General features: G+C 38.9%; 1 protein-coding gene across 1 annotated transcript; it reads right to left on the reverse strand.

Annotated features, from left to right (window-relative positions):
• Positions 1-23,870: 23,870 nt before the first annotated feature.
• On the reverse strand, positions 23,871-26,007 carry LOC130933952 (uncharacterized). The gene is made up of 3 exons (XM_057863545.1): positions 25,579-26,007; positions 24,430-24,477; positions 23,871-24,005 (listed from the first exon to the last, which is right to left on the reverse strand). Exons 1-3 carry the CDS (start codon positions 26,005-26,007, stop codon positions 23,871-23,873), a joined length of 612 nt encoding a protein of 203 aa, XP_057719528.1.
• Positions 26,008-27,263: the final 1,256 nt, after the last annotated feature.

A 27,263-nucleotide genomic window follows, 5' to 3' on the forward strand; every position in this document is an offset into this window, starting at 1 on the left:
AAATGGAAGTAAATGACGGAAACTTAAAGTACAAGAAACTTAAATGACATCAAAGATAAATTGCAAGGAATTAAAGTGCTGAATTCTAAAGAGCATAAGAGTGAGAAATAAGAAACAGAATGTAAATGACAAGAATAATAAATTGCAAGGATGTAGAAGGGAATTGGGTAATGGGTTTTCAAACACTAAGAACAAAAGAAATGAGAATTAATGATGGAGAGGATCATTAGGGATCAGAGATGTTAGTTTTCGTGAATTGATGTTAGTCAAATCCTTCTCAATCATGGGTATAGATCTATGGCAAGTGGGTGATTGAACCCCAATCTCTTGGTGATTCAATCTCTCTCAACATAACCAATTGCCACTCTCGTGATCTAATTGTTCATGAGAAGAGATGAAGCTCATATATTATCCAGCCACACAATTTCTATAATCTCAACCAAGGAGAGTTACATCTCACATACTAACCAAGGTATATTGATTAAAGAAATCATGAAAGGATGAACTCTAAACTGAATTATGTGGGTCATTCCTCAAACTCACCACATAATTCATATAGATTAACCCCTCTCTCGATGGTGGTTGAATCTGTGAAGATCAAGAGTTCCCTCTTTAAATCAACCACTAGAATTGAGGAGGAAAGATGGGTTCATCAATCCATTCCAACAAACAGAGCTCCTCCCCCTAATGAAAGTGGGGTTTAGTGAGTCATTGCTCCAATTTCAACAACAATTGCCATAAATCAAAATTAAACTAAATGTAAAGGAAGAAGAAGAAGAAGAAGAATGAAGTGCTTAAAACTTGAAAATGAAGAAGAAGAATTCCAATAGAAAACCAAAGATGAACTTTCCGGGAGAGTACCCGGAAGTTCTAACAAAAGCCAAGTACAAGTGCTAAAAGTGTATAAAAATTCTAAGTGTCAAAAAGTATTCAAAAGTGTAAAAGTCCCCTACAAGTACAAACTCAATCTCTATTTATACTAGTTCCCAAAACTCTTTCAAAGATCTTGAATTGGGTTGGCAATATGGGCTTCCTCTTTGTTGAATTCTTGGCTCCATTGAAGAAGTTTTGGCCTTTGTGATGAATAGGGGAAGTAGAGCAAGTTGACACCAATTCTGGCCCATTGAGGGGCGTTGTTGGCAATAACTCAGGCCTTAGTGCACGTTGGCAACGTGGATGACAATTTCCTGGAAGTGAGTTTGAGACTTGGGCGTTGCTAGCCCAAGTTGTTGCAAACAACTTGCTTTTCCTCTTCTTGGCTCTACTTTCATGCTAAATGTAGCCCAGAATTTGAGTGTCAACCTTCTGCCTCAATATGGACTATTATACATCATTGGAAAGCTCTTGATGTCTATTTTTCAATGCCACTGGAATCACCTCATTTGGACTTTCCTAGCTCAAGTTATGCTTCCTCAAAGAAGGTAAGGTCAAACTGCCAAGTTGTTGCCAAAAACGCACCTTCAACCCCAAGTTGGCAACGTGCTCGTGCCTAGCCTCCCAAGACAGGGGCTTGAGGCTGGCGTTGTTGCAAAACACGCCCCCTTAATGCACGTTGGCAACGTGCTCGATCCCACATCCAAGGCTCATCTCTAGCTCCCTTGAATTTCACTTCATGTTCTTGTTTTTAGGGTCTAAAGATGACTCTGGTTTGGCTTCAATTTTGTGCTCCACCATAGACTATTATATATGGTTGGAAAGCTCTGAATGTCAGCTTTCCAACTCAACTGGAAGCACTCAATTTGGATCTCTGTAGCTCAAGTTATTTTTGTTTGAAGGAGACAGGGTCAGGCTGCCAAAATCGCACACGTTTTTGGTGAAAACGCCCTTGTTTCCAGCGTTGCCAACGTGCTCAGATTCTGAAGCTCTAACTGAAGCCAACTTTTGAAGCTTCAAATGAATGCCAATCCCATACTATGATATATGGTTGGAAAGCTCTGGATGTCTACTTTCAAATGCCGTTGGAATCACCTCATTTGGAGCTTTGTAGCTCAAAATATACTCCATTGAAGGAGGTAAGGTCAGGCTGTCCAGCTCACCAGCGTTTTTGGCAAACACTCCTTTGTATTTCAGCGTTGGCAACGTGGTTGGTGCCATGTCTTGGCGTTGGCAACTTGGATGGTGCCATGTCTTGGCGTTGGTAACTTGGTTGGTGCGGCTTGTGGGCGTTGGTAACTTGGTTGGCACCAAGACTTGGTGCCTAGCCAAGCATTCTTGTGTGGCGTTGGCAACGCCCATCTTGAGTTGGCAACGCCAGCTCCTTTTCTTCCAGGGCTCCATTTGTTGCTTGGTTGTGTGGCGTTGTTAGCCTGCGTTGTCCTCAAAAACGCCCTTCATCTCTAGGCTGGCAACGTGCTCGAGGCTCCAAATTAGCTCCCCAAGATTGCTTTGGTGGGCGTTGGCAACGTGGTTCTAGAGTTGGCAACGCCAGCTCTTCCTCCAGGCCAAGCTTGTGTGTGTGGCGTTGGCAACGTGCTCCTAGAGTTGGCAACGCCAACTTTGCTTCTCCAGGGCTGCCTGGCGTTGCCAACTTGCTGCTCAAGTTGGCAACTTGCAATGCTTCATTTCCTTGCTCTTGGGGCTTGAGTTTCCCTCTGATTTGAGCTTCCATTCCTCGCCACATTATGGACTATTATATATCGTTGGAAAGCTCTTGATGTCAGCTTCTCAACGCAATTGGAATCATGCCAATTGGATCCTTGTGGTTCAAGATATTCATCCTTGAAGAGGGGGAGGTCAAGCTGCCAACTCTGCTGGACACACACTAGCAAGTTGCCAACTTGATTTCCAAGTTGCCAACTTGCTTGTTCTTCCTTTCTCCAATATTTTCTTGCTCCATTGTCTTCTTGCTTCATCACCTAACATAAACCAAAGAACTTTCCTCAAAGTTTTGCCATCTTATGCAATAATTTTCAAGGGAATCATTCACATCAACTTGTATATAAACTCCTTGATTTATTTGCATGAATTATGCCAAATTTCACTTAATTCTTGGTTCATGGATGCATGGAGGAAAACTCACAAAATTGCTCATTTATTTCAAAGAAAGTGGATGAACCTAAGCTAAAACTAACTAAACTAACTAGTTAAAATGGCAAATATGCGAATGCATCACAACACCAAACTTAAACCTTGCTTGTCCTCAAGCAAGAAAAGAATCATGCAATAGAGATTGACAATCCAAGGTTAGAAGAATAGCAAGTTAATGTTCATGGCAAGCTAGTTTTCTATGCATGCTACAATCACAAAAGAAATGTAAATGATTGATGCTTCTATCTAGCTCACTTTATGAAATCTTTTTCTTATAATTCTTCCTTGAAATAAGCTTTTGATTTTTCTTATTAGCTTCTCCTTTTGGGTGCTTTGCCCCATGAGTTAATAACAAAGCTACGATTCTAAATGCTTTGTTTTCAAGTATTACCACTTGATACATAAGCACCACAAGCATTTAATTAGAGGACTTCATTAGGCTCATTTTTTCTTTTCTTTTCTTGACTCTCTAATCATTGATGCTCAGAACCTTGAGCTTTGAGGGAGTGCTTTTGCACTTGAGCCTTGCCTTGACTTCTAAGTGTTTTGTTTTCAAGCATTTTACTTGATACATAAACACCACAAGTACATAACAATGAAATTGTCATTGGTACTCAGAGCCTTCAGCTTTCTCATTCTTTCCCTTTTTCTTTTCTTGCCTTAATTGCATTTGCTTCTTCAAGGTTTTCATAATTTTCAAAAGATTTCACAAAATGTCCTAGATGAAAACTTCAATTAAATAAAATCTAATGTACTTGAGCAATAATCAAACATACTAGCCTTCCAATACTTGTATGCACATGCTTAGTTCTTCTTTAATTCCTTGTTTGTTTATGATCATGATGCTTTATTGCTTTTGAATTCACAAAACTCAAGTTGGTAGTCATAATGCCACAGCAGCATATTGCAATTTAGAAATCAAACTATGCCCATTCATATCTCACATGTATACAGAGAAGGTAATAAGATAATCATGCAATTTAAAGTGCTGGAAACAAATGAGAGAAAAAAAGAACTTTACAACCTTGTAATTTATCTTCTCTATTGTTGTCCTTTTCCTCCTTTTCTTTCCCTTCCCACACCAAACTTAGAATGATTGCTTGTCCTCAAGCAACAATTAGAACCGTGGCTATGGGGCTAAGATAGATCATGAATGTCTTACACAATGAAACATTAGTAGCACATGTGTTTCAAGCAAACAAAATTAAAGATAACAATTAAGGCACAAGAGACAGAGACATTTTGATTGCAAACTTAAGAAGGTGAGCACAATACATTGCATAAAAGATAAGTGGCACACCAAACTTAGTGTGACACTTTCACTTGGAATTAATGCAAGTATCCAGTACAGATTAGAAACAAATTTTGTTGCATAGCAACACCAAACTTAGAATGCAATCATATGTCAATTTATTTGAATTAAAGCTAAGCAAATGAAACTGTTGTATGTTAAATACAATCATCAAGCTAAGAATCTATCATGAATAAGGATCTCTTGGTAATGTATTAACAAAAATAGTTAATAAGCAAACTAAATGAAAGCGTTTAAAGATAGAAAAATAACTAAAGCAAGTAGAATGCAAAAGTATTAAATCAAAAGAGAAAACTAAAACTGCAGAGGCATTATGATTATGCAGACAAGTAGTGTTGCTTGAATAAATTGCATAGAAAATAAATGGCACACCAAACTTAGAATCTTGGTGTGTCACTTTCATTTTTGATTTGATGCAATCATCCAAAAAGATTGAAAACAATTTGTTGCAAGGCAACACCAAACTTAAAATGTAACCATATGCCAATTTATTGAATTTAAATAAAACAAAGAACGAAAACAAAGCAGAGAAGAGAAATTATACCTATGGTTGACATGTTGTTCACTTTCTTCCTCTTCTTCCAGTTTGTTAATAGGAATGACCTTAAGGGGGGAGAAGATTCAGCTAGTGTCCCCTGTCTTGGCCTCTCCTCAGCAAACTTTCTTTTGTTAATGGCTTGATTGAGCTTGCTTGCTGGATCATGGGGAGGATTGCTTGTGGTTGACCCTTTTTTCTTCATGAATGTTGTCCTTGGTAGCTTGGTCACAATCCTCTTCTTGGTGTTTTTGTTAATTGCCTTCACTTCCTTGAATCCAAGTCTTGGTGGTTGTGTGATTGTTGGAGTCTTCTTTTCATCAAAAGCCTTTTGTATTGGTGGTTCCATGAGCCCTTCCTTCATGTGATTTTCTGCTTCACTTGAGTGTGAATTCTCTGGAATGACTTCCTCACGTTCATGCTCCTCCACTCCTTTCTTTGCACCCAACATTTGCTTTAATAGCTCTATCATGGAGGAGGTTTGTTGATCTTCCCAACATTTCTTCATCTCCTCTTCATACCTTTCAATCATGGTTTCAAGTGTTGAGGCGTTTTGGTCCAGGGAAGTTTGTGAGAGTTGTGAGTCTTCATGTTCTCTTGTCATCTCAAGTGCAATTTCAGGTTCAACCACCTCTACCTCATTTTTCATTGAAATTTCTCTTGTCACAGAGGCTTCCTCATCTTGCTTTTCCACTTCCTCACCCACAAATTTGTCTTCCTCCGTACTGTTTGATGGTTCTAAGTTCCTCTTTGTTTGCTCTAAGGACCCATTTATCTGCTCGAGGATGGTTTCTTCCCAAGATGGGGATTTTGTGTAAAATTCCACTAATTTTCTCTGTATTTCAATGCCTTCAAGGTATTCCTCATCTGTTAATTCAAGAGATGAAGGTTGAGAGTAATTTTGGTGACGTGAATGTGTTGTGGCGAAGTTGTGTTGAGGGGTGTGGAATAAGTTGTGTGATTGATGGGATGAATGGTATGGATTTTGGAGGAAACTTTGTGTTGAGGCATACTCAAGTGGTGAAGAATTTTGATATGAAAAATTTGGAGGTGAGGTTGGATAATTAAGAGGTGCTGGCTCATGATGGATGGGATAAGAAACATTGAATTCTCCTTGGTTTGGTCCTTCCCAATCACAATTTGGATAGTTGTCCCATTCATAGGAGTATGAATCATTCTGTGTTCTTGTGAAGCATCCCATTTGGTTTGATTGCTCAAACCCCATCATTCCTTGGTCTTGATTTTCCCAACCACAATTAGTATGGTAACTTGAATCATTTTGTGGTGGTGGAAAATACCCCATGTAACTTTCTTGATCATTATGTGACCTTGGGGCATATCCCATTTGGGTTGATTGCTCATGATCCATCATTTCTTGTTGATATTCCCATCCACCATAAGGATAATGATATGAATCATTTTGTGGTGGTGGTTGGTATCCCATATGATTCTCTTGCTCATCTTGTGTCTCTGAAGCAAATCTCCATGGATTGGAGTGCTCAGAATTTGTATTTTCTTGGTGATATTCCCAACCACCATTAGAATAGTCAATTGGTGATGGTGGGTGATATCCCAGAAAATTTGTTTGATCACAAGATAAGTTGAACTCCATTTGAATTTTGTAACACACCACACCAAATAAAATTTGTTTGATCACTAAGAATTTCTTAGTGAGGCAATAACTCAAACACCTTAGTGTCAAAAAGAAAACAAAAAAATTAAAAGAACTGTACAAAGAAAAAAAAATGCTTAATCTAAACTACCATTCACTTAATCATTGTCAATCTTTTCCAATCCCCGGCAACGGCGCCAAAAACTTGATACGTAAAAATTTAATTTCACGTATTTACCGGCAAGTATACCGGGTCGTATCAAGTAATAAAACTCACAAAGAGTGAGGTCGATCCCACGGAGATTGGAAGATTAAGCAACTTTAGTTAATGGTAAATTTAGTCAAGCAAACATAGTTTTGATTTCATGAGCATTTTGATTTTTGAACATAATTGCAAGAATGTAAATGACACAAAATGTAAAGAACTAGAATAGAGAAATAAAATGGAAGTAAATGACGGAAACTTAAAGTACAAGAAACTTAAATGACATCAAAGATAAATTGCAAGGAATTAAAGTGCTGAATTCTAAAGAGCATAAGAGTGAGAAATAAGAAACAGAATGTAAATGACAAGAATAATAAATTGCAAGGATGTAGAAGGGAATTGGGTAATGGGTTTTCAAACACTAAGAACAAAAGAAATGAGAATTAATGATGGAGAGGATCATTAGGGATCAGAGATGTTAGTTTTCGTGAATTGATGTTAGTCAAATCCTTCTCAATCATGGGTATAGATCTATGGCAAGTGGGTGATTGAACCCCAATCTCTTGGTGATTCAATCTCTCTCAACATAACCAATTGCCACTCTCGTGATCTAATTGTTCATGAGAAGAGATGAAGCTCATATATTATCCAGCCACACAATTTCTATAATCTCAACCAAGGAGAGTTACATCTCACATACTAACCAAGGTATATTGATTAAAGAAATCATGAAAGGATGAACTCTAAACTGAATTATGTGGGTCATTCCTCAAACTCACCACATAATTCATATAGATTAACCCCTCTCTCGATGGTGGTTGAATCTGTGAAGATCAAGAGTTCCCTCTTTAAATCAACCACTAGAATTGAGGAGGAAAGATGGGTTCATCAATCCATTCCAACAAACAGAGCTCCTCCCCCTAATGAAAGTGGGGTTTCGTGAGTCATTGCTCCAATTTCAACAACAATTGCCATAAATCAAAATTAAACTAAATGTAAAGGAAGAAGAAGAAGAAGAAGAATGAAGTGCTTAAAACTTGAAAATGAAGAAGAAGAATTCCAATAGAAAACCAAAGATGAACTTTCCGGGAGAGTACCCGGAAGTTCTAACAAAAGCCAAGTACAAGTGCTAAAAGTGTATAAAAATTCTAAGTGTCAAAAAGTATTCAAAAGTGTAAAAGTCCCCTACAAGTACAAACTCAATCTCTATTTATACTAGTTCCCAAAACTCTTTCAAAGATCTTGAATTGGGTTGGCAATATGGGCTTCCTCTTTGTTGAATTCTTGGCTCCATTGAAGAAGTTTTGGCCTTTGTGATGAATAGGGGAAGTAGAGCAAGTTGACACCAATTCTGGCCCATTGAGGGGCGTTGTTGGCAATAACTCAGGCCTTAGTGCACGTTGGCAACGTGGATGACAATTTCCTGGAAGTGAGTTTGAGACTTGGGCGTTGCTAGCCCAAGTTGTTGCAAACAACTTGCTTTTCCTCTTCTTGGCTCTACTTTCATGCTAAATGTAGCCCAGAATTTGAGTGTCAACCTTCTGCCTCAATATGGACTATTATACATCATTGGAAAGCTCTTGATGTCTATTTTTCAATGCCACTGGAATCACCTCATTTGGACTTTCCTAGCTCAGGTTATGCTTCCTCAAAGAAGGTAAGGTCAAACTGCCAAGTTGTTGCCAAAAACGCACCTTCAACCCCAAGTTGGCAACGTGCTCGTGCCTAGCCTCCCAAGGCAGGGGCTTGAGGCTGGCGTTGTTGCAAAACACGCCCCCTTAATGCACGTTGGCAACGTGCTCGATCCCACATCCAAGGCTCATCTCTAGCTCCCTTGAATTTCACTTCATGTTCTTGTTTTTAGGGTCTAAAGATGACTCTGGTTTGGCTTCAATTTTGTGCTCCACCATAGACTATTATATATGGTTGGAAAGCTCTGAATGTCAGCTTTCCAACGCAACTGGAAGCACTCAATTTGGATCTCTGTAGCTCAAGTTATTCTTGTTTGAAGGAGACAGGGTCAGGCTGCCAAAATCGCACACGTTTTTGGTGAAAACGCCCTTGTTTCCAGCGTTGCCAACGTGCTCAGATTCTGAAGCTCTAACTGAAGCCAACTTTTGAAGCTTCAAATGAATGCCAATCCCATACTATGATATATGGTTGGAAAGCTCTGGATGTCTACTTTCAAATGCCGTTGGAATCACCTCATTTGGAGCTTTGTAGCTCAAGATATACTCCATTGAAGGAGGTAAGGTCAGGCTGTCCAGCTCACCAGCGTTTTTGGCAAACACTCCTTTGTATTTCAGCGTTGGCAACGTGGTTGGTGCCATGTCTTGGCGTTGGCAACTTGGATGGTGCCATGTCTTGGCGTTGGTAACTTGGTTGGTGCGGCTTGTGGGCGTTGGTAACTTGGTTGGCACCAAGACTTGGTGCCTAGCCAAGCATTCTTGTGTGGCGTTGGCAACGCCCATCTTGAGTTGGCAACGCCAGCTCCTTTTCTTCCAGGGCTCCATTTGTTGCTTGGTTGTGTGGCGTTGTTAGCCTGCGTTGTCCTCAAAAACGCCCTTCATCTCTAGGCTGGCAACGTGCTCGAGGCTCCAAATTAGCTCCCCAAGATTGCTTTGGTGGGCGTTGGCAACGTGGTTCTAGAGTTGGCAACGCCAGCTCTTCCTCCAGGGCCAAGCTTGTGTGTGTGGCATTGGCAACGTGCTCCTAGAGTTGGCAACGCCAACTTTTCTTCTCCAGGGCTGCCTGGCGTTGCCAACTTGCTGCTCAAGTTGGCAACTTGCAATGCTTCATTTCCTTGCTCTTGGGGCTTGAGTTTCCCTCTGATTTGAGCTTCCATTCCTCGCCACATTATGGACTATTATATATCGTTGGAAAGCTCTTGATGTCAGCTTCTCAACGCAATTGGAATCATGCCAATTGGATCCTTATGGTTCAAGATATTCATCCTTGAAGAGGGGGAGGTCAAGCTGCCAACTCTGCTGGACACACACTAGCAAGTTGCCAACTTGATTTCCAAGTTGCCAACTTGCTTGTTCTTCCTTTCTCCAATATTTTCTTGCTCCATTGTCTTCTTGCTTCATCACCTAACATAAACCAAAGAACTTTCCTCAAAGTTTTGCCATCTTATGCAATAATTTTCAAGGGAATCATTCACATCAACTTGTATATAAACTCCTTGATTTATTTGCATGAATTATGCCAAATTTCACTTAATTCTTGGTTCATGGATGCATGGAGGAAAACTCACAAAATTGCTCATTTATTTCAAAGAAAGTGGATGAACCTAAGCTAAAACTAACTAAACTAACTAGTTAAAATGGCAAATATGCGAATGCATCAAGTTCATAAACTAAAATAGTAAACTAAAGGAAGTAATAAGAAATTCTAAGAAACTAGAGTAGCAAATAAGAAATTATAAACTAAGAACTACAATTAAACAAACAAAAACCTAAAAATAAGAGATAAATTCATAAAAAATCCTTGAATTCTAGAGACAAGTTGGAGCTTCTCTATCTAGAATTCAAGGTCCAAATTGTAACACCCTTACTATCAAAATGTCAAGCTTCTGGCTGTGCCACTCTGATAGCGAGAAGTATTACGATGACTTTCATATATATTTAATAATAAAATATGAGGCTTGAACTCGAAATCGTATCACTGTTTTCTTTTAATAAGAACTAGAAATACTTTTTATTTTGATCAAACATGCATATTTAACTAAAATCAATCACAATCCTTATATATATATATATATACATACAGAACCCCTTAAACAAATAACTTGCAAATATACATACATACATATTGTTACAGCTCCTATCCCTCTTACAAATATAATAATAAAGGCGAGAAAAAACTATAACTGTATATACAATAATATATAGTACAATCCAATGCTCGAAAGAAACTTCTTAACTCTTCATTCGTTTTGAAAAGGTAAATCTGTAGGGGTGAGAATATCGTCCTTGCTGGTTCTCAGTAGATGGTTTTAAAGAATTGTCATATGAGCATATTTAAAAGAAAATTGGTTTTCGATTGCAATGATCATCTCTCAACTTATGAATCTTTTTGAAAACCGACCGTTAATCATCCAAAAACCCAAACTTTTTCGAAAACCATTAGTTAATTACCCAAAATTTGAATTCATATTTTGAATTTATGAAAACCTCAATTAAACACAATATCTCGTAGCCTTTCATTACATGTACCAAATGAGTAATTTCATCAAACTTACCACCGAATCATCTAATTACGGCCTCTGACTCAAACATAACTAAATCACGGCCTCCGGCCCAAAATACTATCACATTATGACCTTTGGCCCAACACAATCAAATCATACTTCAATCAGCATAATCCGAACCAACAGTCAGAATCACAAGCAAATGTAGTTCAAACACAATCAAAAGCAATTACATCAAATATAGCAATTAGCAGTTAAATAGAGTTATTTGCATAGGCAAACAAAATACAATATACAGACCCAAACAATGTCACATAGATGCATATGATGTATGCCTATCCTACTGGCCATGAGCTCACGTGTCAGTTACTTTGCTAGAACCCGACATATCAGGTATCTAATCCGGACATGTCTCTTAACATGAAGAAAATCCTCAATCTCCCATTTAGAGAGAGACTATAATGTAATGATAGGAAATTCTCAAACTAACTCATTCACACTACAACCAGGAATTGAATCGAATGGAATCCTCAACTTCTCCATTCAATTCCCCGATGTAGCAAGAGAGAATCCTCAACCCTGCTTGCCCACCATAACAAGAGAGGGAATCCTCAACCTCATCTTGTTCATCACAGCAAGAGAGAGAATCCTCTATCTCAACTTGCCTATCCGTGAGCGAGATCCAACCACTGTCCTCACCATTTCAATTCAAAACTCATTTCAATTCAACACAAACAAACATATCCAAATTCAAATTAATAATTATAGAATTAAATCGAAGGGAATCATCGACCTTCTATCCAACTTTTCAGTGCGATAAGCGAGGGAATCCTCAACCTCAAACTTGTCTACCACAACAAGAGAGAGAATCCTCAACCTCAACTTGTTTATTGCAGCAAGAGAGAGAATCCTCAATCTCAACTTGCCCAGTTACTTCAATAGCAATATACATTCAGTTTACAGCACGCCAAGAATCACTTTTCCTCAAATCATTCTCCTATAAAATCAAAACTACTTTTTATATGTTTTCCGAAACCTCCAAAATGTCACTCTAAAACACGCTCTCTTTCATAAAACTCATATTTACTCAGTCAAAATCTCCCAAACCAACTTCAAACCATTTCCAGTTTAAATCCCTTTCGAAAGACTCAAAATCATCTATCTTTGCAAATCAAACTTAAATACTATAAATTTGCTAAAACTTCTCAAAATATGATTTCTTAAATTGAACTCAAAACATAATTATTTTCTTAATAAATAAAACTCAAACATAGTTCTTTTCTTAATAAATCAAACTCAAAATATAATACTTTCCTTAATAAACAAAACTCAAAACATGATACTTTTCTCAATAAAACTCAAGGCATAATACTTTTCTAAATGAATAATAATCCAAAACATAATTCATTTCTTTTCTTAATAAATCGAAATCAAATAAAATAATCCTTGAATCCAAACTTTTCTAAATAACACTTGAAACCAAGTCGCAAATTTTTATAAAAATTTCGACAACATCTTCTCTAAAATTTGGACTTTGTCACCCTTCTTGGAACCCAACCAAACCAACTCCAATTTTAAAAATTATGTCCGATAAATCAAAGAAAACTAATTCCGATATCTCAAATCAATTCCAATTCTCAAAATCTCTTCCGATAAATCAAACAAAACTAATTCCATTATCTCAAATTAATTCCAATCCTCAGAATTATTTCTGACAAATCAAACAAAAACCCAAAATTCGAACCAACTAATTCAGTAAATCACAATAATTCAACCACAATTATCAATACGCGTTCATATGGTCAATATTCATTATACCATAATTCAAAAACCAATTTAATCAATCAATAAATCAATCATTTATCCAAAACAACTCAGTTCAATCCATAAGACTTAAATAATCACCAAAAATATATCGTTTTCCATCAATATCGACTTATAACGATTCTTTGAAATAAAATGAGTTTAAAGAAAGTGCCCCTACCTCGTTTGCGACTCAATTACGCGATAAAACTCCATTTTCTCTCGGCCTGCAACGGCAGCAGCCGCAACCTCAGTTCCAAAGCACTTTCGCAACAACCACAGCAACTCTAATCACAATATATAATAACCAAAACTCAATCTTATAGCAATTAATGCCACAAAACCTCGGCATAAGATAATAGAACAATGACTAAAAGGGGTTCTGGAATGAAAATGCCTATCGTTCCTGTAAGAACCACAACTAATCGAACCGGTTAATAAAGTAGTTACATTGCCCAAACTTGATTCCGAAAAGCTAGAATGAGAATTTGAGGTTTTAAACATCATTTTTGGAATCAGTGGGCCTTTCCAAGTCAGAAAATGTGTTTTCTGCGAAAAACCGTGAAAAATCGCAAACTACAGTTAAACCGGTTGAACCAGTTCAAGTCTGCCTGGTGTTGCGCGGGAAAAAGTTGAAACAGTAAAAAACCTTAGAAAAATATTAGAAATGGAAAACCGGGCATTACTTTTAAAGGTTTGGCCTGAAGTTGGGCCAAAACGGGCTAAAAACGCTAATGAGTTGAACCGGGCCCAAGTTGGGCCCAAGTCCAACATATATAAAGGTTCACTTAATGAACCCTAGCCTCATAAACACACACACTTTAGAAATTGAGAAAGGGGGAAGAGGAAGAAGAAAACCATTTTCACCTCAATCTTCCCAAGCTCATATCTTGAGCTATAGTGCTCCGATTTACGTGCCGTCAGCGGCTACGCGTTTCTTGTGAAGAGCTCTACAAAATCCATCCAAGAAACTCTAGAGGTAAGCTCGAAGTTCTACCAGTTCTTCCCTTCAAAATTTTCGGTATCTAGGGCTTGGGGCTAAGTGAGTTTTTGTGATTCTTGGTGTTTAGGTTCACTCTAATCCTTGCTTAGCTTTGGATTTTGCCATCCAAATCTTTGGAAAAGGTAAGAGGCTTTGAACTCTTGTGAACTTTTGATTTATGATGAGCCCTAGGTTGATTTTGTGGTGATTTATATGTATATAGCTTGATTATTGTGAGTTTGGAGCTTGTTGGTGCTTGTTGGAGCTACATTAGTGGTTGAATTTGTGTTAAAAGCTCATTTGGTTATATTGGAAATTGGCCAAGGTATGGTTTCGGTTTTCTCTATGTAGTATATAATATTCATAGACACTTAGGCTAGTGACCCATAGGATAGGATTGGATTTGAATGGTTGTTGAATTGTTGGATGTAGTTGTATGATGATGTTTGATGAAATGATGATTAATAGTGATATGGTGAAGATAAATGAATTGTAAAGTTGGGGAGTGAATTATGTTGATAAATGTGATTTTGGTGTTGATTGATTGGTAATGTAGTCGGAATTGTTAATAAAGTTTGATATATGAGATATATTGATATGGATGTTGTGGATGAGGAAAAGTGAAGAAAAACGTGGTAATTTTGGTGTGGTATGACATAGAGGGTTGATTTTGATGAAAAGTGGGGTTTGGAATGGTTTGGTTTGGCCTTAGTTGTGTTTTACAAAGTAATTGTGAAAATTGTGGTTTTGGGTAAAAGTGGAATTTTAGTGAACTTTGTCCGATCATAACTTTTGCTTCGGTTTTCAAAATTGGTTGAATTTTCTTTAGAATTAAAGATCATTGAAAACCCTTTGAATCGGTATAAAGTTTGTGAAATTTGGAATTTTGTAGAGGAAGTTATGACCATTCAAAGTTGGTGTTAAAAATCTGAAAATTTTGTAAAAGTTACAGAATTCTGAGTGTTTTGGTATGTGCGCACGCACAGCCTTGTGCGCACGCACAGCCTTGTGCGCACGCACACTCTGCGTAAATGGCGACCTGTGCATATGCACAGACCTGTGCATCCACACATGCAGAGGCAAGCAATCTGCCTACAATGTTGGCACAGCTTGTGCACGTGCACATCAAAGGAAAAATTGCAACATGTGCGCACGCACACGTTGGGGAGGCCAGTCTGATGGGCGCGCTCGCACAGGTTGTGCGAGTGAACAGACTTTTTTATGTTTTGATACCTGTGCGAACGCACACTTTGAAAAATTTCCTGGGCATGCACGCGCACACCCTTGTGCGGACGCACACGCCCTGTTTCTCAAATTTTGCTTTGTTTTCAACTATTTCACCTTCCTGACGAGGTTGTAAGCTTCTATAACATCGTTTTAAGAATTTTGGGCTAATTTTTGGGTGTTCAAACATGGGAAATGGTTTAAGGGTTTAGATGCTATTATTTGGGAAATAGTTAGCAAACGGAGTACTAGGTTTCTGTTGTACTGGGGAAGGTTTGATGATGTGTGATGAATAGTTGATGGATGAGATGTGAAATTAAGGAACTGAAATGTGCATGAACAGTGGTTGAGAGGAGTCGAGGACTCTGACTGAAGTGATGGATAGATGAGAAGCCTAGAGCGGGTTCGGAATTTATCTCAAAATAACATTGGCGTTGTAAGTATAGTTCCAAGCCCAACAATTGACCAATATCAAATTCAATTCTAAAGATGTCACAATTCAAAGCAAATGTAAACCGAGAGTATTTAGACTCCCAGGTCGTTCTCCCTAGAAACTAATCCCAATAAGTGCACACAATTTTGGTTGTAAGAGAGCAAAGGGGTTTTCAATGATTTAGAGCAAACAAAATAAAGGAATTAAAGAACAAGACAAAATTTGCAATTAATAAAGCAATAAAGGAATAAAAGAACCATGCATGTAATATGGACAAGTAAAACTATAAAGTGATGGAAAGGTGGTTCAAAACATAAATGCAACCTTGACTTGGGATGAGTTATGGAATCCCTTCCTTGCCATAACCACAAGTATGATAATTATGATGGATTAATCTCACTAAGTCAACCCTTAACATCGGAGAGTAAGTTAAGTGAGCATAATTGTTATCAATCCACAAGTCCTAGCTAACTTACTAATTACCTTAGTAAAAAGCTAGCGTTAGTGGAAACAATAACAACTAACAACCCAAGAATTATCACTAAATGTTGGACATTATGGCTCTAGCACTCTATAGACTCATTTTTCCCGAGTCAAGGGGTGGAATTTACCCCCTAACTAAAATTGGTATTTCATCAAACACATGGAGGGCATAAACATAAAGAATGGCAAAATTGGTAAATTGATGAAAGATATGAACCAGTAATGCTCAAAATCAATAAAAGCAACTCAAGCAAACAAATAAAAGCCATCAAACATCAAATTAAACAATTAGGAATCAAAATTGCAAGACAATGTAAATGTTGACAAAGGAAATTAAAGTGCAAGAAAAGGTAGAACAATTAATATAATAAAAGAGGAATTAAGAAATACTTAAAATGAAATTGCTATAATCCCAAATCAAAACTTGAAGTATAAAATGCTATGAACCCCAACTAAACCCTAAGAGAGAATTTCCTAATCTACACTACTCCTACTCCTATTATGTGTTTTTCTACTCTAAGATGGCTCCCTTGTTATGTGTTGACATGCCCTTAATATAGCCTCAAAATTCAGCCTTCAAGCCCTCAGAAATCACGAAGCACATGTTTCATTAACAAAATCATGTGCAGGGACCTGTGCGGAAGTACAGATGTGTGCATTTGCACACTTGGCTGAAAATCCTTCTGTGCGTATGCACAGGTACTTGTGCGCACGCACACGTTGCTGTGTGTGCTTTTCCTTGTTTTCTTCATGTGTTCTCCCTTGTACATGCTTTCCTTCCCTTTTGGCCATCCATTCTTGCCTTTTTAAGGCCTGAAATCACTCAACAAACATGTCATGGCATCAAATGGAATAAAAGTGGAATTAAATTGCTCATTTCAAGCACAAAATTGCATGTTTTCACATTTAGGATTAAATTAGGGACCAAACACTAAAGTATGCTATTTTGGTGCTTAAGTGTAGGTTTAGGTGATGAAATCCACTCAAATTAGGCCAAAATATCTCATAAAATATGAACTCATCAATTCCCCCACACTTAAACAATAGCATGTCCTCATGCTAAACCAACAAGGAGAAGGATAAAAGGACAAGCAACTTATTGAATGCAACTACCTATATGCATGCAAGTGTATATATACTATCTATACCTATATATCTATCTATAGTTTCCTATGAAATTGGTGAAAACAAACAAACAAATTCCCAATCGAGTATATAGACATATAGGGCTAAGCAAAGAAATAATTCAATGCACTCAAAATCTAAAGAATTGATTTACTCATCAAAATGAAGCAACTTGCAAGAATTCATGATGAGAAGTATGGAAACATAGAGTTGAGTGATCAAACCCTCACTAGGTGTGTATACCCTCTAATCACTCGGTGTCTAAGGTTTAATCACTCAAATATTCTTCTAATCATGCTTTCGAGTATTTGCTCTTCATCTAACAATCAACAACAGTGTGATGCATGAGTGCAATTATCATGAGGACTTATTAGAGTTGTAATGGGGTTAGGGTTAAGGTGGGATAGATATGGCTAAGTGGATTAAGGAATTGGATCTTTGATTAGCTCAAGTATCTCACTCAACCTATATCAACCAAATCACATAAAATGTATTCTAACCACTCATTACTTCTTTTCACACACATTCATGCCTTAGTTTCTATTCAAAATACATATGCATTCCTTATTCATTTTTCTCTTTTCTTTGGGGTAACCTTTGTCCCATCTTAGTACTATAATTTCCTTTTCTTTCATTACGCTTTTATTTTTTTTCTCTCTATGACAAATGCATATGGTTAAAGTAAATTGATACATGAATGTGCATCCATTTTTCCCAAATTCTCAATAATTACCCAAAACAAAATTTTTCTCTACCAATGCTTCCCAAAATTTCCCCCACACTTAAATGACACCCACATCTCAACCTAAGCTAATCAAAGATGCAATTTAAGGTCATTCCCTTGTTTTTTGCTTAGGGTTGTGATGTGCTAACAATTAGAACAAAGGGGATTAAGAGGCTCAAAAGGGGTTAACAAAGGTAGATGCAAGGGTAGGTCCATATGGGTGAGTGAGTTTAATACAAAAAAGCCTCAATCATGATAAATGCCTTCAAGACATCAAACATCGGAAATAAAGAATCAAGCAAAACCAAGATTACAATCATAGAAGGAGCATTGGACACAATGAATAAAAATAGTGGTTAAAATGTGTAACAACTCATTAAAACTCAAAAACTCACAAGGTATTTGTTCTTTACTCTTCTATGTTCCAAAGAAATCCATTCAAGCAAGTTTGAAAAAAATAGTTTTCCAAATCAATTCAATAGAGTGCCCTTGAAACAAAATTCTTGGAAATTCTTGTTGTTTTTCACCAAAATTTATTTCCTATATATGTATGTATGTTGTGATGGATGCAAATTTTTCAAAATTTTTCTAGTTCTCTTCCTAATTTTCAACATCGCAAAAATTAACATGAACAATTAGGATCAAAATGAACTAGGCATATGCTATTCACATCATCCAATCACAACTTCTATCTATAAAATATATACTAAGAAAAAGTTGCAAAATGTAATAGATATAAACTATGATATCTATACCAAAAGAAAATGCAATGCAACAGTTAAAAATACTCCAAATATCTATAAGAAACATAGTAAAAGAAAACAAAAATAAAGTGCAAAGTGTTCGGAAAAGAGAATTTACGCCCCAAAAATGGTGAATCCTCCCCCACACTTAAGCGTTGCACGATCCTTCGTGCACAAACACAATCCGGTGGTTCTGGGTTGCTGTACACACAAGTAAACAACCATTGAGAAAAAGATCATATGAGTGTGGTATAGTAAAAGGCAAAGTGTATATTCTAAGTGTGCGCACACTTTAGAACATACACATTGGTCGGGTAAAACGATATCCGCACAATCAAGAGAAAACATATCCTCAATTAGGTGGCCTAGGTTGCACATAAAGAAGTAAAACTTAAGGGAAAAGCAATCCTAGGTAACCACAAAAGTGAATTGAGTATTTGATATTGGATATTGAAATTGTGCAAGTGAAAGCGCAAAATTGATAGATGATAGCACAATCAATAACCAATTTAATAATGAACCAAAAACTCCTTATTCATCATGAAACATAAAGAAAATGTCACATGGTAAGATACTTGTTACTAAAATTGATAAGTTTGATAATAATCAAGTTGAGTCACTCAAACAAATGCAAGGCATTAACAAGGAACAAGTATCGGACATGTGATGAATATAATATGAAAATCATGATGAACAAGTAATTTCCAACGCAAATCACTTGATTCAATGCACTTACATAATTGTCCTAGTGGTACAATTAAAACATGAGTTATCAAACACACTAGATACTAGTAAATTAAGGCAAAGTATAAGTGCATTGATGAAATTCAATCAACAAGCAACCCAATCAAACATCAAACAACCACTTGCAATTTATTTAAGTAGCAACAAGTAAACCAAAACTAATATAACTACTAAAATGAAAATGAAATGCAATAAAGACTAAGTAAAACACGTAGATAAACATGAAAAACCAAGAAAAGGGAGGGATGGAAGGGGTGGGAGTGCGTTAGGGCTTTAGGAAAAATGCAAACAAAATTTTTCCCAAGCCGCACTTGTGCGTACACACACTCGGAAAAAAGTGGAGGGTGTGCGCTCGCACAAGTCGTGCGGATGCTCTGGACAGAAAGAGGGTGTAAGAGGTGTGCGTGCGCACCAGTGTGTGCGCTCGCACAGGACACTTTTTTTAAGGATCATGTGTGCGCACGCACACAGGTCTGTGCACAGAAGCAAAAGGGGGTATGGGTTCATGCACACAGGCTGTGCCAACGCTCTCATCAGAATGGATGCGAGTTGGCGTGCGGGCGCACAAGCCTGTGCGCTCGCACAGAGAGTGCGAAAAGAAGCTTGCGTGCGTACGCACATGATGGTGCGCACGTATAGACTAAGGAAAACAAGGGCGCGCCCACGCACAGACCGTGCTAGCGCTGCGAACAGAGGGCAATACAAAGAGTGTGCGGGTGCACAGGCTTGTGCGCTCGCACAGGTTGCGAAACTCACAGTTGAGTGTGCACGCACAGCAGTGTGCGTACGCACAGCAGTGTGCGTATGCACAGATGCCCTTTTTTGCAAAAATTTTTCTTTCATTTCTAACGTGTTATGCCTTAGCTCAATCAATATTTCTACCCCAAAACATTCAAAACATCACAAAATCGTGATCCATATGAAAATCAACCTACTAAACTCAAAACTAAACAAATCCTAAGCTGGCCAAAATAAACAAAAAATGCAATTAAACTAAGACTATAAACAAAGAAAAAGGGTAGGAAAGATGTTACCATGGTGGGGTGTCTCCCACCTAGCACTTTGGTTTATAGTCCTTAAGTTGGACTTGTTGAGGAGACTCTTGTTAAGGTGGCTTGTGTTTCCACTCCTCCTTGAACCTCCATCCATGCTTGGTCCTTAAAGCTCCTCCGGGATCCTATATTCTAGTTTTCCGTTCTCTTTCTTGCAGATTTTTATGCTCCAAGCCGGATGAACAAGTTCCCAATTGACCATTGAAGTACCTCAACACTCTCCGGAATCCACTTAATTGTGCTTCACACCATGCTTGAATCCCAATTCTTGAATCGGTCTTCTTGAAGAGCCTTGAATTCTCTTGGCAACCAATACCCCTTCTTCCACCATGTACCAACCCAAGAAAGACCTTGAGTTGGTAATCTATCTCCAAGATAGCATATTGGTGGGGGCCAATGAAGCTCAAAGGTGAAATTGCCACCCACTCAATATGTCCTTGGAAACCAACTCCTTCCTCACCAACTTCCTCCTTTCCATCACTCACATCATAACAAGGAGGTTGTGAGAAGTCTACCTCTATGTCTCTCTCAAACTCAATGGGAAGAGGCTCATTAGGATCATTAAGGGAATTGACCAAGGAGGACAAAAAATCACTTATGATGGAATCCTCATTTTGATCAATTTTCCTCAACTCCTCTTTTCTCTCCTCCGGTTCACATACTTCACTTTCTCCCTTTTGTTGCACTTCAAGCTCTAACCCTTCTTCTTTCCCTTGTGGCTCCATGCTCTCCTCTTCACTACATGCATTAGTTGACCCTCTACATTCCTCAAGAAGAATGCCTTGATCGGATGAGTGTAGGAGAACTAAACGGTTTACCGCTTCCGCTATAGTTGCCACGAATTGCCTTGTGTCCTTCAAATTTTTTCTTGCTCTTGGAGAAAGGCTTGAAGGTCTTGTGGTTCTTGGGCCAAGGGTGGGAAAGCTTCATAATTAGGTAAGAGGGAAGGTTCATTGGTTGGGAAGAAAGTTGGATATGTGGGAGGTAGTTCATGTTGATGAGTATCTTGAGGGGGTGTGTAAGAAGGTGTATGATGGTGGTGGTGTGGTGATTGAAAATACGGTGATTGAGGGTTGTGTTGATGGTAGGGGTCATAGGTGTATGGTGGTGGAGGTGTATAGTCATAGTGAAATCCACCATATCCTTGGTTTGGGTATGCATATTGGGGAGGGTATGGTTCATTGTAATATGGAGGGGGTTGCTCCTCCCAAAATTGATGCTCCAAACCCATGATGCAATCCACAATTGAAGTTATCAAGTCCTACAAAATAAGCACAACCAAACTCCGAACCAAGAGGGTGATAACTCATAGAGAAAATAGAAAATAAAAACTAAAGACATCAAGTAACAAAAGAAACAAAATCCTAATTAATAGCAAAAACAAGCAAACAACCTAAAAGGTGTCTATTCACACTATGGACATATTTACAACAACCAAAATATAGCACTCATGACGCTAGCTCCCCAGTAACGGCACCAAAATTTGATGAGAGGCCTAGAGCGGGTTCAGAATTTATCTCAAAATAAGATTGTTGTGATAAGTGTAGTTCCAAGCCCAACAATTGACCAATATCAAATTCAATTCTAAAGATGTCACAATTCAAAGCAAATGTAAACTGAGAGTATTTAGACTCCCGGGTCGTTCTCCCTAGGAACTAATTCCAATAAGTGCACACAATTTTGGGTGTAATTGATAAACCCATATTTTATGATATATTTTATGCTTAATCTGAGTGATTTATTCAATCCTTCACCCACTTATTCATATTAATTGTATGGTTTTACTTCTCCTTCCTTAGTATGTGATGTATGTGAAAAACATGTTTCCTATGCTTTTAAATTAATTATTTTAATCACCTTTAATTCCATTCGATGCCGTGATTAGTGTGTTGAGTAGTTTCAGATCTTCAAAGGCAGGAATGACTTAAAGGATGGAAAAGGGAACATACAAAAATGGAAGGAAAGTGCAAAATGGAGTTTCTGAAGGAACTGGCATCCACGCGATCGCATGGACGATGCGATCGCGTGCCAGAAGCGAAGAGGCAACGACGCGGCCGCATGACTCACGCAACCGCGCGACTTGAGCAAATCGCATACGACGCGGACGCGTGACCAACGCGACCGCGCGACAAGGAGAACTCCGAATGACACGACCGCGTGACAGAGGCCACGCACCAGAAATTGCAGAAAACGCTCTAGCGGATTCTGAAGCCTTTTTGGCCCAAATCCAAGTCCAGAAGTCATAGACCAGAGGTTATGAAGTGGAGGAATGCATCCATGGAGGGACACTCCGAATTTTCTGTTACTTTTCCATGATTTAGATCTAGTTTTGAGAGATGTTCTCTCCTCTCTCTCTCTTAGGATTAGGGTTTAGGATTTCTCTTAGTTTTACGAGTGACTCTCAATCACAGGTTCTTTATTTTTATTGAATTTATGAACTCTTCCATGTTACAGATTACTCTTTTAAATTAATGTTATTTGAGGTATTTCAGTTTAATATTGCTTTCTTTTATTTACATGATTATTACTTCCCATCTAAAAGCATTTTTATTCCAGCAGCTTATATTTCCTTTCCTTTTGGTCTTGGTTAAAAAATTGGTAACTCTATAGTTATCAAACTTATTATTGATTGAAAATTGGATTTCTTCATTTCATTAATTCATATTCCAATAACTCTAGCCTTTCCCAAGGAACGACTAGGACTTGAGGATTTGAATTAATTCATCCATTTAACTTACCTTCATAGTTAGAGGTTAACAAGGTGGGAGAAGAATCCAATTCTCTTCATAATTGATAAGGATAACTAGGATAGGACCTCCAGTCTTTATACCTTGCCAAGAGTTTATTTTACTGTTAATTTATTTTACTTGTTATTTAAATATGCTTGTACCCATTGCCCAAATTCCAAAAACCCCAATTTTACCTTTTTCATAGCCAATAATAAGAACATACCTCCCTACAATTCCTTGAGAAGACGACCCAAGGTTTAAATACTCGGTTATCAATTTTAAAGGGGTTTGTTACTTGTGACAACCAAAACGTTTGTACGAAGGGATTTCTGTTGGTTTAGAAACTATATCTACAACGCGACTAGTTTTGTAAAATTCTTTACTAGCAAAAATCCCAACGTCAAAATGGCGCCGTTGCCGGGGAATTGCAAACGTGTGCCTTGTTATTGGTTATTGTAAATATTTTTCAAAAAAAAATATTTTCTTTTACTTGTTTATTTGTTTTCTCTTTTTCCCCCTTATTTCTGATAACTATTATGAATTCTCACCCCTCTCGCTTTGAGTTTAGTTCTAACTTTGTTGAAGGAAATAGAAACCACAGTAGGAACATGCATCAAGGTCAGACCAATCAAGGATGGATGGAGTCAAGAGGATATAATCAACCCTTTAGACAACAACACCCTCCAAGATATCATGGACAACGACCATTCTACAATGCATACCCAGCTGAAAGATATGGTGGACAACCTTGTAACTACCAACAAGCCCCACCCCGTGCCTATAGACCATCCTCTCAACATGACCTCGAACCACCACACTCACAAGTTTTTTTTCGCCATTTGCCACCATACGATCCTTATCCGCCCCAATACCAATCCAATTACTCCCAAGAACCACCACTCCCCCATGCGCATTACCCATATCCATCAAAGTCAAAATCACAGGTTAGCCTCGAAGAATCAATGAAACAGTGCACTGCAATCCTTCGTCAACTGGAACAAGCAATGGTGGAGAAGTTAAAGCAATTATCTTCCGGATGTTCAGCCCCTCAACAGACCCCCATGGCCTTATGTGGAGAATCTAATGAAGAACGTGTTGTGAAGAAGACACAAGAAACTCCAGTGGACAGCATAGAGCATAACTTCGTAGCAGAACAAGTAGAGAAAGCCGTCATTGCAGAAGAAGAAGAGTCGGTTGTTGTGGAGAACTCCGTCAAGGATGTTACAATTGACGCTGAGGAACTAAACGGAATAACCCATGACACAGGTTTCCTTGATGATGATGATCACGAGACCTATTCTCTTAGCAGCGAACTTACATCCACAAGTGATTTCTTTGAGACAGAAGAATCTTCCCCGAGTAAATATGAAGATGATGCTAAGGTAGATCTTTCTCAACCTCCAATATATGACTTGAGCGATGATGAGGGAGAAATTGAAGACTCTGATCAAGAGATGGTTGAAGTGGAAGAATTCACAGAAGATTATAAGGGAGTAGAACTTACAAAACCACTGGAAACACCCATCCCAAGGCTGTTACCGTCCACCACAAACTGCAAGTGGGTAAAATCCTTGTCTTTTATCTTCAATATTCCACTTGAATATGGTTTGCTTGAAACAGATGGCCAGCTTAGAGCTCTCTGCGGCTTTAAGAATAAAAGGAAAATGGCTCATACTCAGAGCCGGTGCACAAGGTTCAATAAGGTTCCACACTTCAACTCGAAGTGCAAGGATTGGTATCATGCTCAATTGAATGGATCACGGAGAACGTTTGGCCACCGTGGTGCGAATCTAATTTCCAAACTGCCCAGATGGAAAAGTATAGATCACAACGAAAGCGGATTTGGAACCAGAGTTTGGGATCCTGGAAAATATTCTGATATTCATCACCCCGGGAGCCTGAAAGTCTGTTTGAAGCTGCTCAGAAGCTTCACATGTCTAGTTTAGGACCCCGGAGGCCATTGGCATTCCAAGCATTGGTGGAGATTTCTGGATGAATTTAAACACAAGCCGCCATAATAGGAAGCTCAACCAACGTCCAACTTAAGGACTTTAACCAAAAGTGCTAGGTGGGAGACAACCCACCATGGTATGATCGTTCCTTTTTCATTTTTTTATTTAAAAAAATAGTGGCGTGCGACGCGACCGCATCAATCATGCGATCGCGTCAATTGCGATAAAACACCTCCCCCACGCGTCCGCGTCACTCACGCGGTCGCGTGCCCTGGAGATCGGCGTATAACCCCAACGTCCAGAAAGTTGGGCTGGAATCGTGCTTCCCATGTGCTTTTCGCGCAAAAGACCCACGCGATCGCGTCCCTAACGTGATCGCGTCACATGTGCATAACCAATTCCACGCAACCGCGTGAGCGACGCGACCGCGTCGCATGGACTGCACAACACCTTAAATGGAGACAGAGAGTTGCGCTGAAACGACGCTGGAATCGTGCGTCCAGCACGAATTCCAGCGACGCGATCGCGCGACCTACGCGATTGCGTCCACCCCTCTCCTACCCCTCCCATGCGATCGCGCGATCCACGCGATCGCGCCCACCCATTTTTCACCCCTACCACGCGACCGCGTTCCCCACGCGGCCGCGTGGATTACAAAATATAACCCCCAGCCACGCGAACCCTATCAGTCGCACGCACACCTCCACCCCCTTCCCCCTCTCTCCTTTCTCTATCCGCCGCCGCCACCACCCAGCCACCACCGACACCACCCGGACGCCGCCGACCACCCAGACGCTGCCGCAACCTACCCTCCCTCTCTCCTCTTCCCTTCTTTCTTTCTCTCTCTTCTTCCCCCCTCCTCCTCCGCCACTGCCCCCTCCGTGCCCCCATACGCCGCCGCCACCGTCAACCACAACCCCCCTCAACCAGCAACAGCCCCCCCATTTCCCCCATCCCCCCATCCCCTCCCTTTCCCCCTGACCAAACTGCCCCTCTGCGCCGCCGTGCCCTCCACTGCGCCGGACGCCGCCACCACCACCACCCAGCCGTTTCCTACCCGTTCTACTTCTTTCGCCCTCCCAGGTTCCGCAACACGCAGTCCCTTTTATCCGTTCATCGTTTTTCTTCATTTTTCCGTTTTATGTTCATGTTTAGGCTAGTTAGATATGCATGTTGTAGTGGATTTTAGGTTGTTAGGTAGCCTAGGATTTGGTTAGTGGATTTAGGTCTGTTTACTTGCACTGTTCATGTTTCTGTTTTATCAAATCTGCAATTCTGCTGTTGCTATGCTCTTCTTCATATGCTGTGATTTCCTACTTTGCTGCTTATTACTCTGAATTTTCATATTTATATTCATTATCTGTACCTGCAGCTTACTTTTTAATTCATATGCACTGCTTTGATTGCTGTTTATCTTCCGAGATAATACATATTTAGCTGGAATGCTGCCCAAATTTCTATAAAATATTTTCATTCATGTTTTGGTTTAGCATTTTGAACTCTGTTTTTCTCTGCTTTACCCGAACCATTTCATGAATGCCAGGGCATGCTTTATTATCTTTTTTGATTTCCTGGTTTATAAACTGCATCTGTGATGCTCTGATTCCATTTCTTCTTTCTATCTCTTTGAATCAACATCAAATTGTTTTCCTTGTTTGGTTATGAGTTACTTCTATTCCTACCTATGAATCCTTGTTACCTAGACTATTTTCTTTATGCCACTTACTTTACCCACCTTTTACTGACTCACCAATTTTAATTTACTAACTTCTTTTTCAAATTCTAACCATACTAACTTTTTATAACATCTTTTCTGACTTTCACTTTCCTCTAACTTTTTCACCATGGCATAATGACAATTTCTCTATTTAACTTGCATTCTAATACATTTTGGATTGTAAATTATTCCTTTCAAACTTTTAAACTACTATACAATCCTTAATGCACATTTACCCAACTCATTTACCTCATTCTCATTCTCCTTTGTCGCTTTGAGTTTTCTTTGTTTAATTGCCTATTTGTTTTCCTATTTTTATATTTCCTGGTTTTCTGTTTTTCAGGATGTCTGCCTCACAGAGAAAAGGAAAAGGCAAGGCTACTGGCAAGCGCAAAAGAGGAAACCCCTCCCAGTCCATCATAGATCTAATGCATGATTCTTCCTGGCGGGAGAAGAACTTTACCCAGTAGGAAAAAGCTTACCAGCTACTCCCTGCCATTGATCCGATAAAATTTGCTAACCGGTACTATGAGCTGAAGTACCCGGTGTTTGCAACCTCTAGGAACCTGTACCTGGAGAGGACTCTGAGGATCCCAAGAGTACTCCAGCAATACACCACTGAGCAAATCAAACAAAGAGGCTGGTTCTTTCTCGAAAGAGTACTGACAG

Source organism: Arachis stenosperma, chromosome 6, assembly GCF_014773155.1.
Source record: "Arachis stenosperma cultivar V10309 chromosome 6, arast.V10309.gnm1.PFL2, whole genome shotgun sequence".
Lineage (NCBI taxonomy): Eukaryota > Viridiplantae > Streptophyta > Magnoliopsida > Fabales > Fabaceae > Arachis > Arachis stenosperma.

What these genes read in the sequence shown, in the direction of transcription:
- LOC130933952 (XM_057863545.1), bottom strand. Translation starts at nt 26,007, where the DNA reads ATGAAGAAAAACGATGAACGGATAAAAGGGACTGCGTGTTGCGGAACC. An exon ending in AGAGGGGGAAGGGGGTGGAG is followed by an intron (nt 24,478 to 25,578) that starts GTGTGCGTGCGA and finishes ACCCACTTGCAG; the next exon opens with TTTGTGGTGGACGGTAACAG. An exon ending in TGGGTGTTTCCAGTGGTTTT is followed by an intron (nt 24,006 to 24,429) that starts GTAAGTTCTACT and finishes GTTCTTCATTAG; the next exon opens with ATTCTCCACATAAGGCCATG.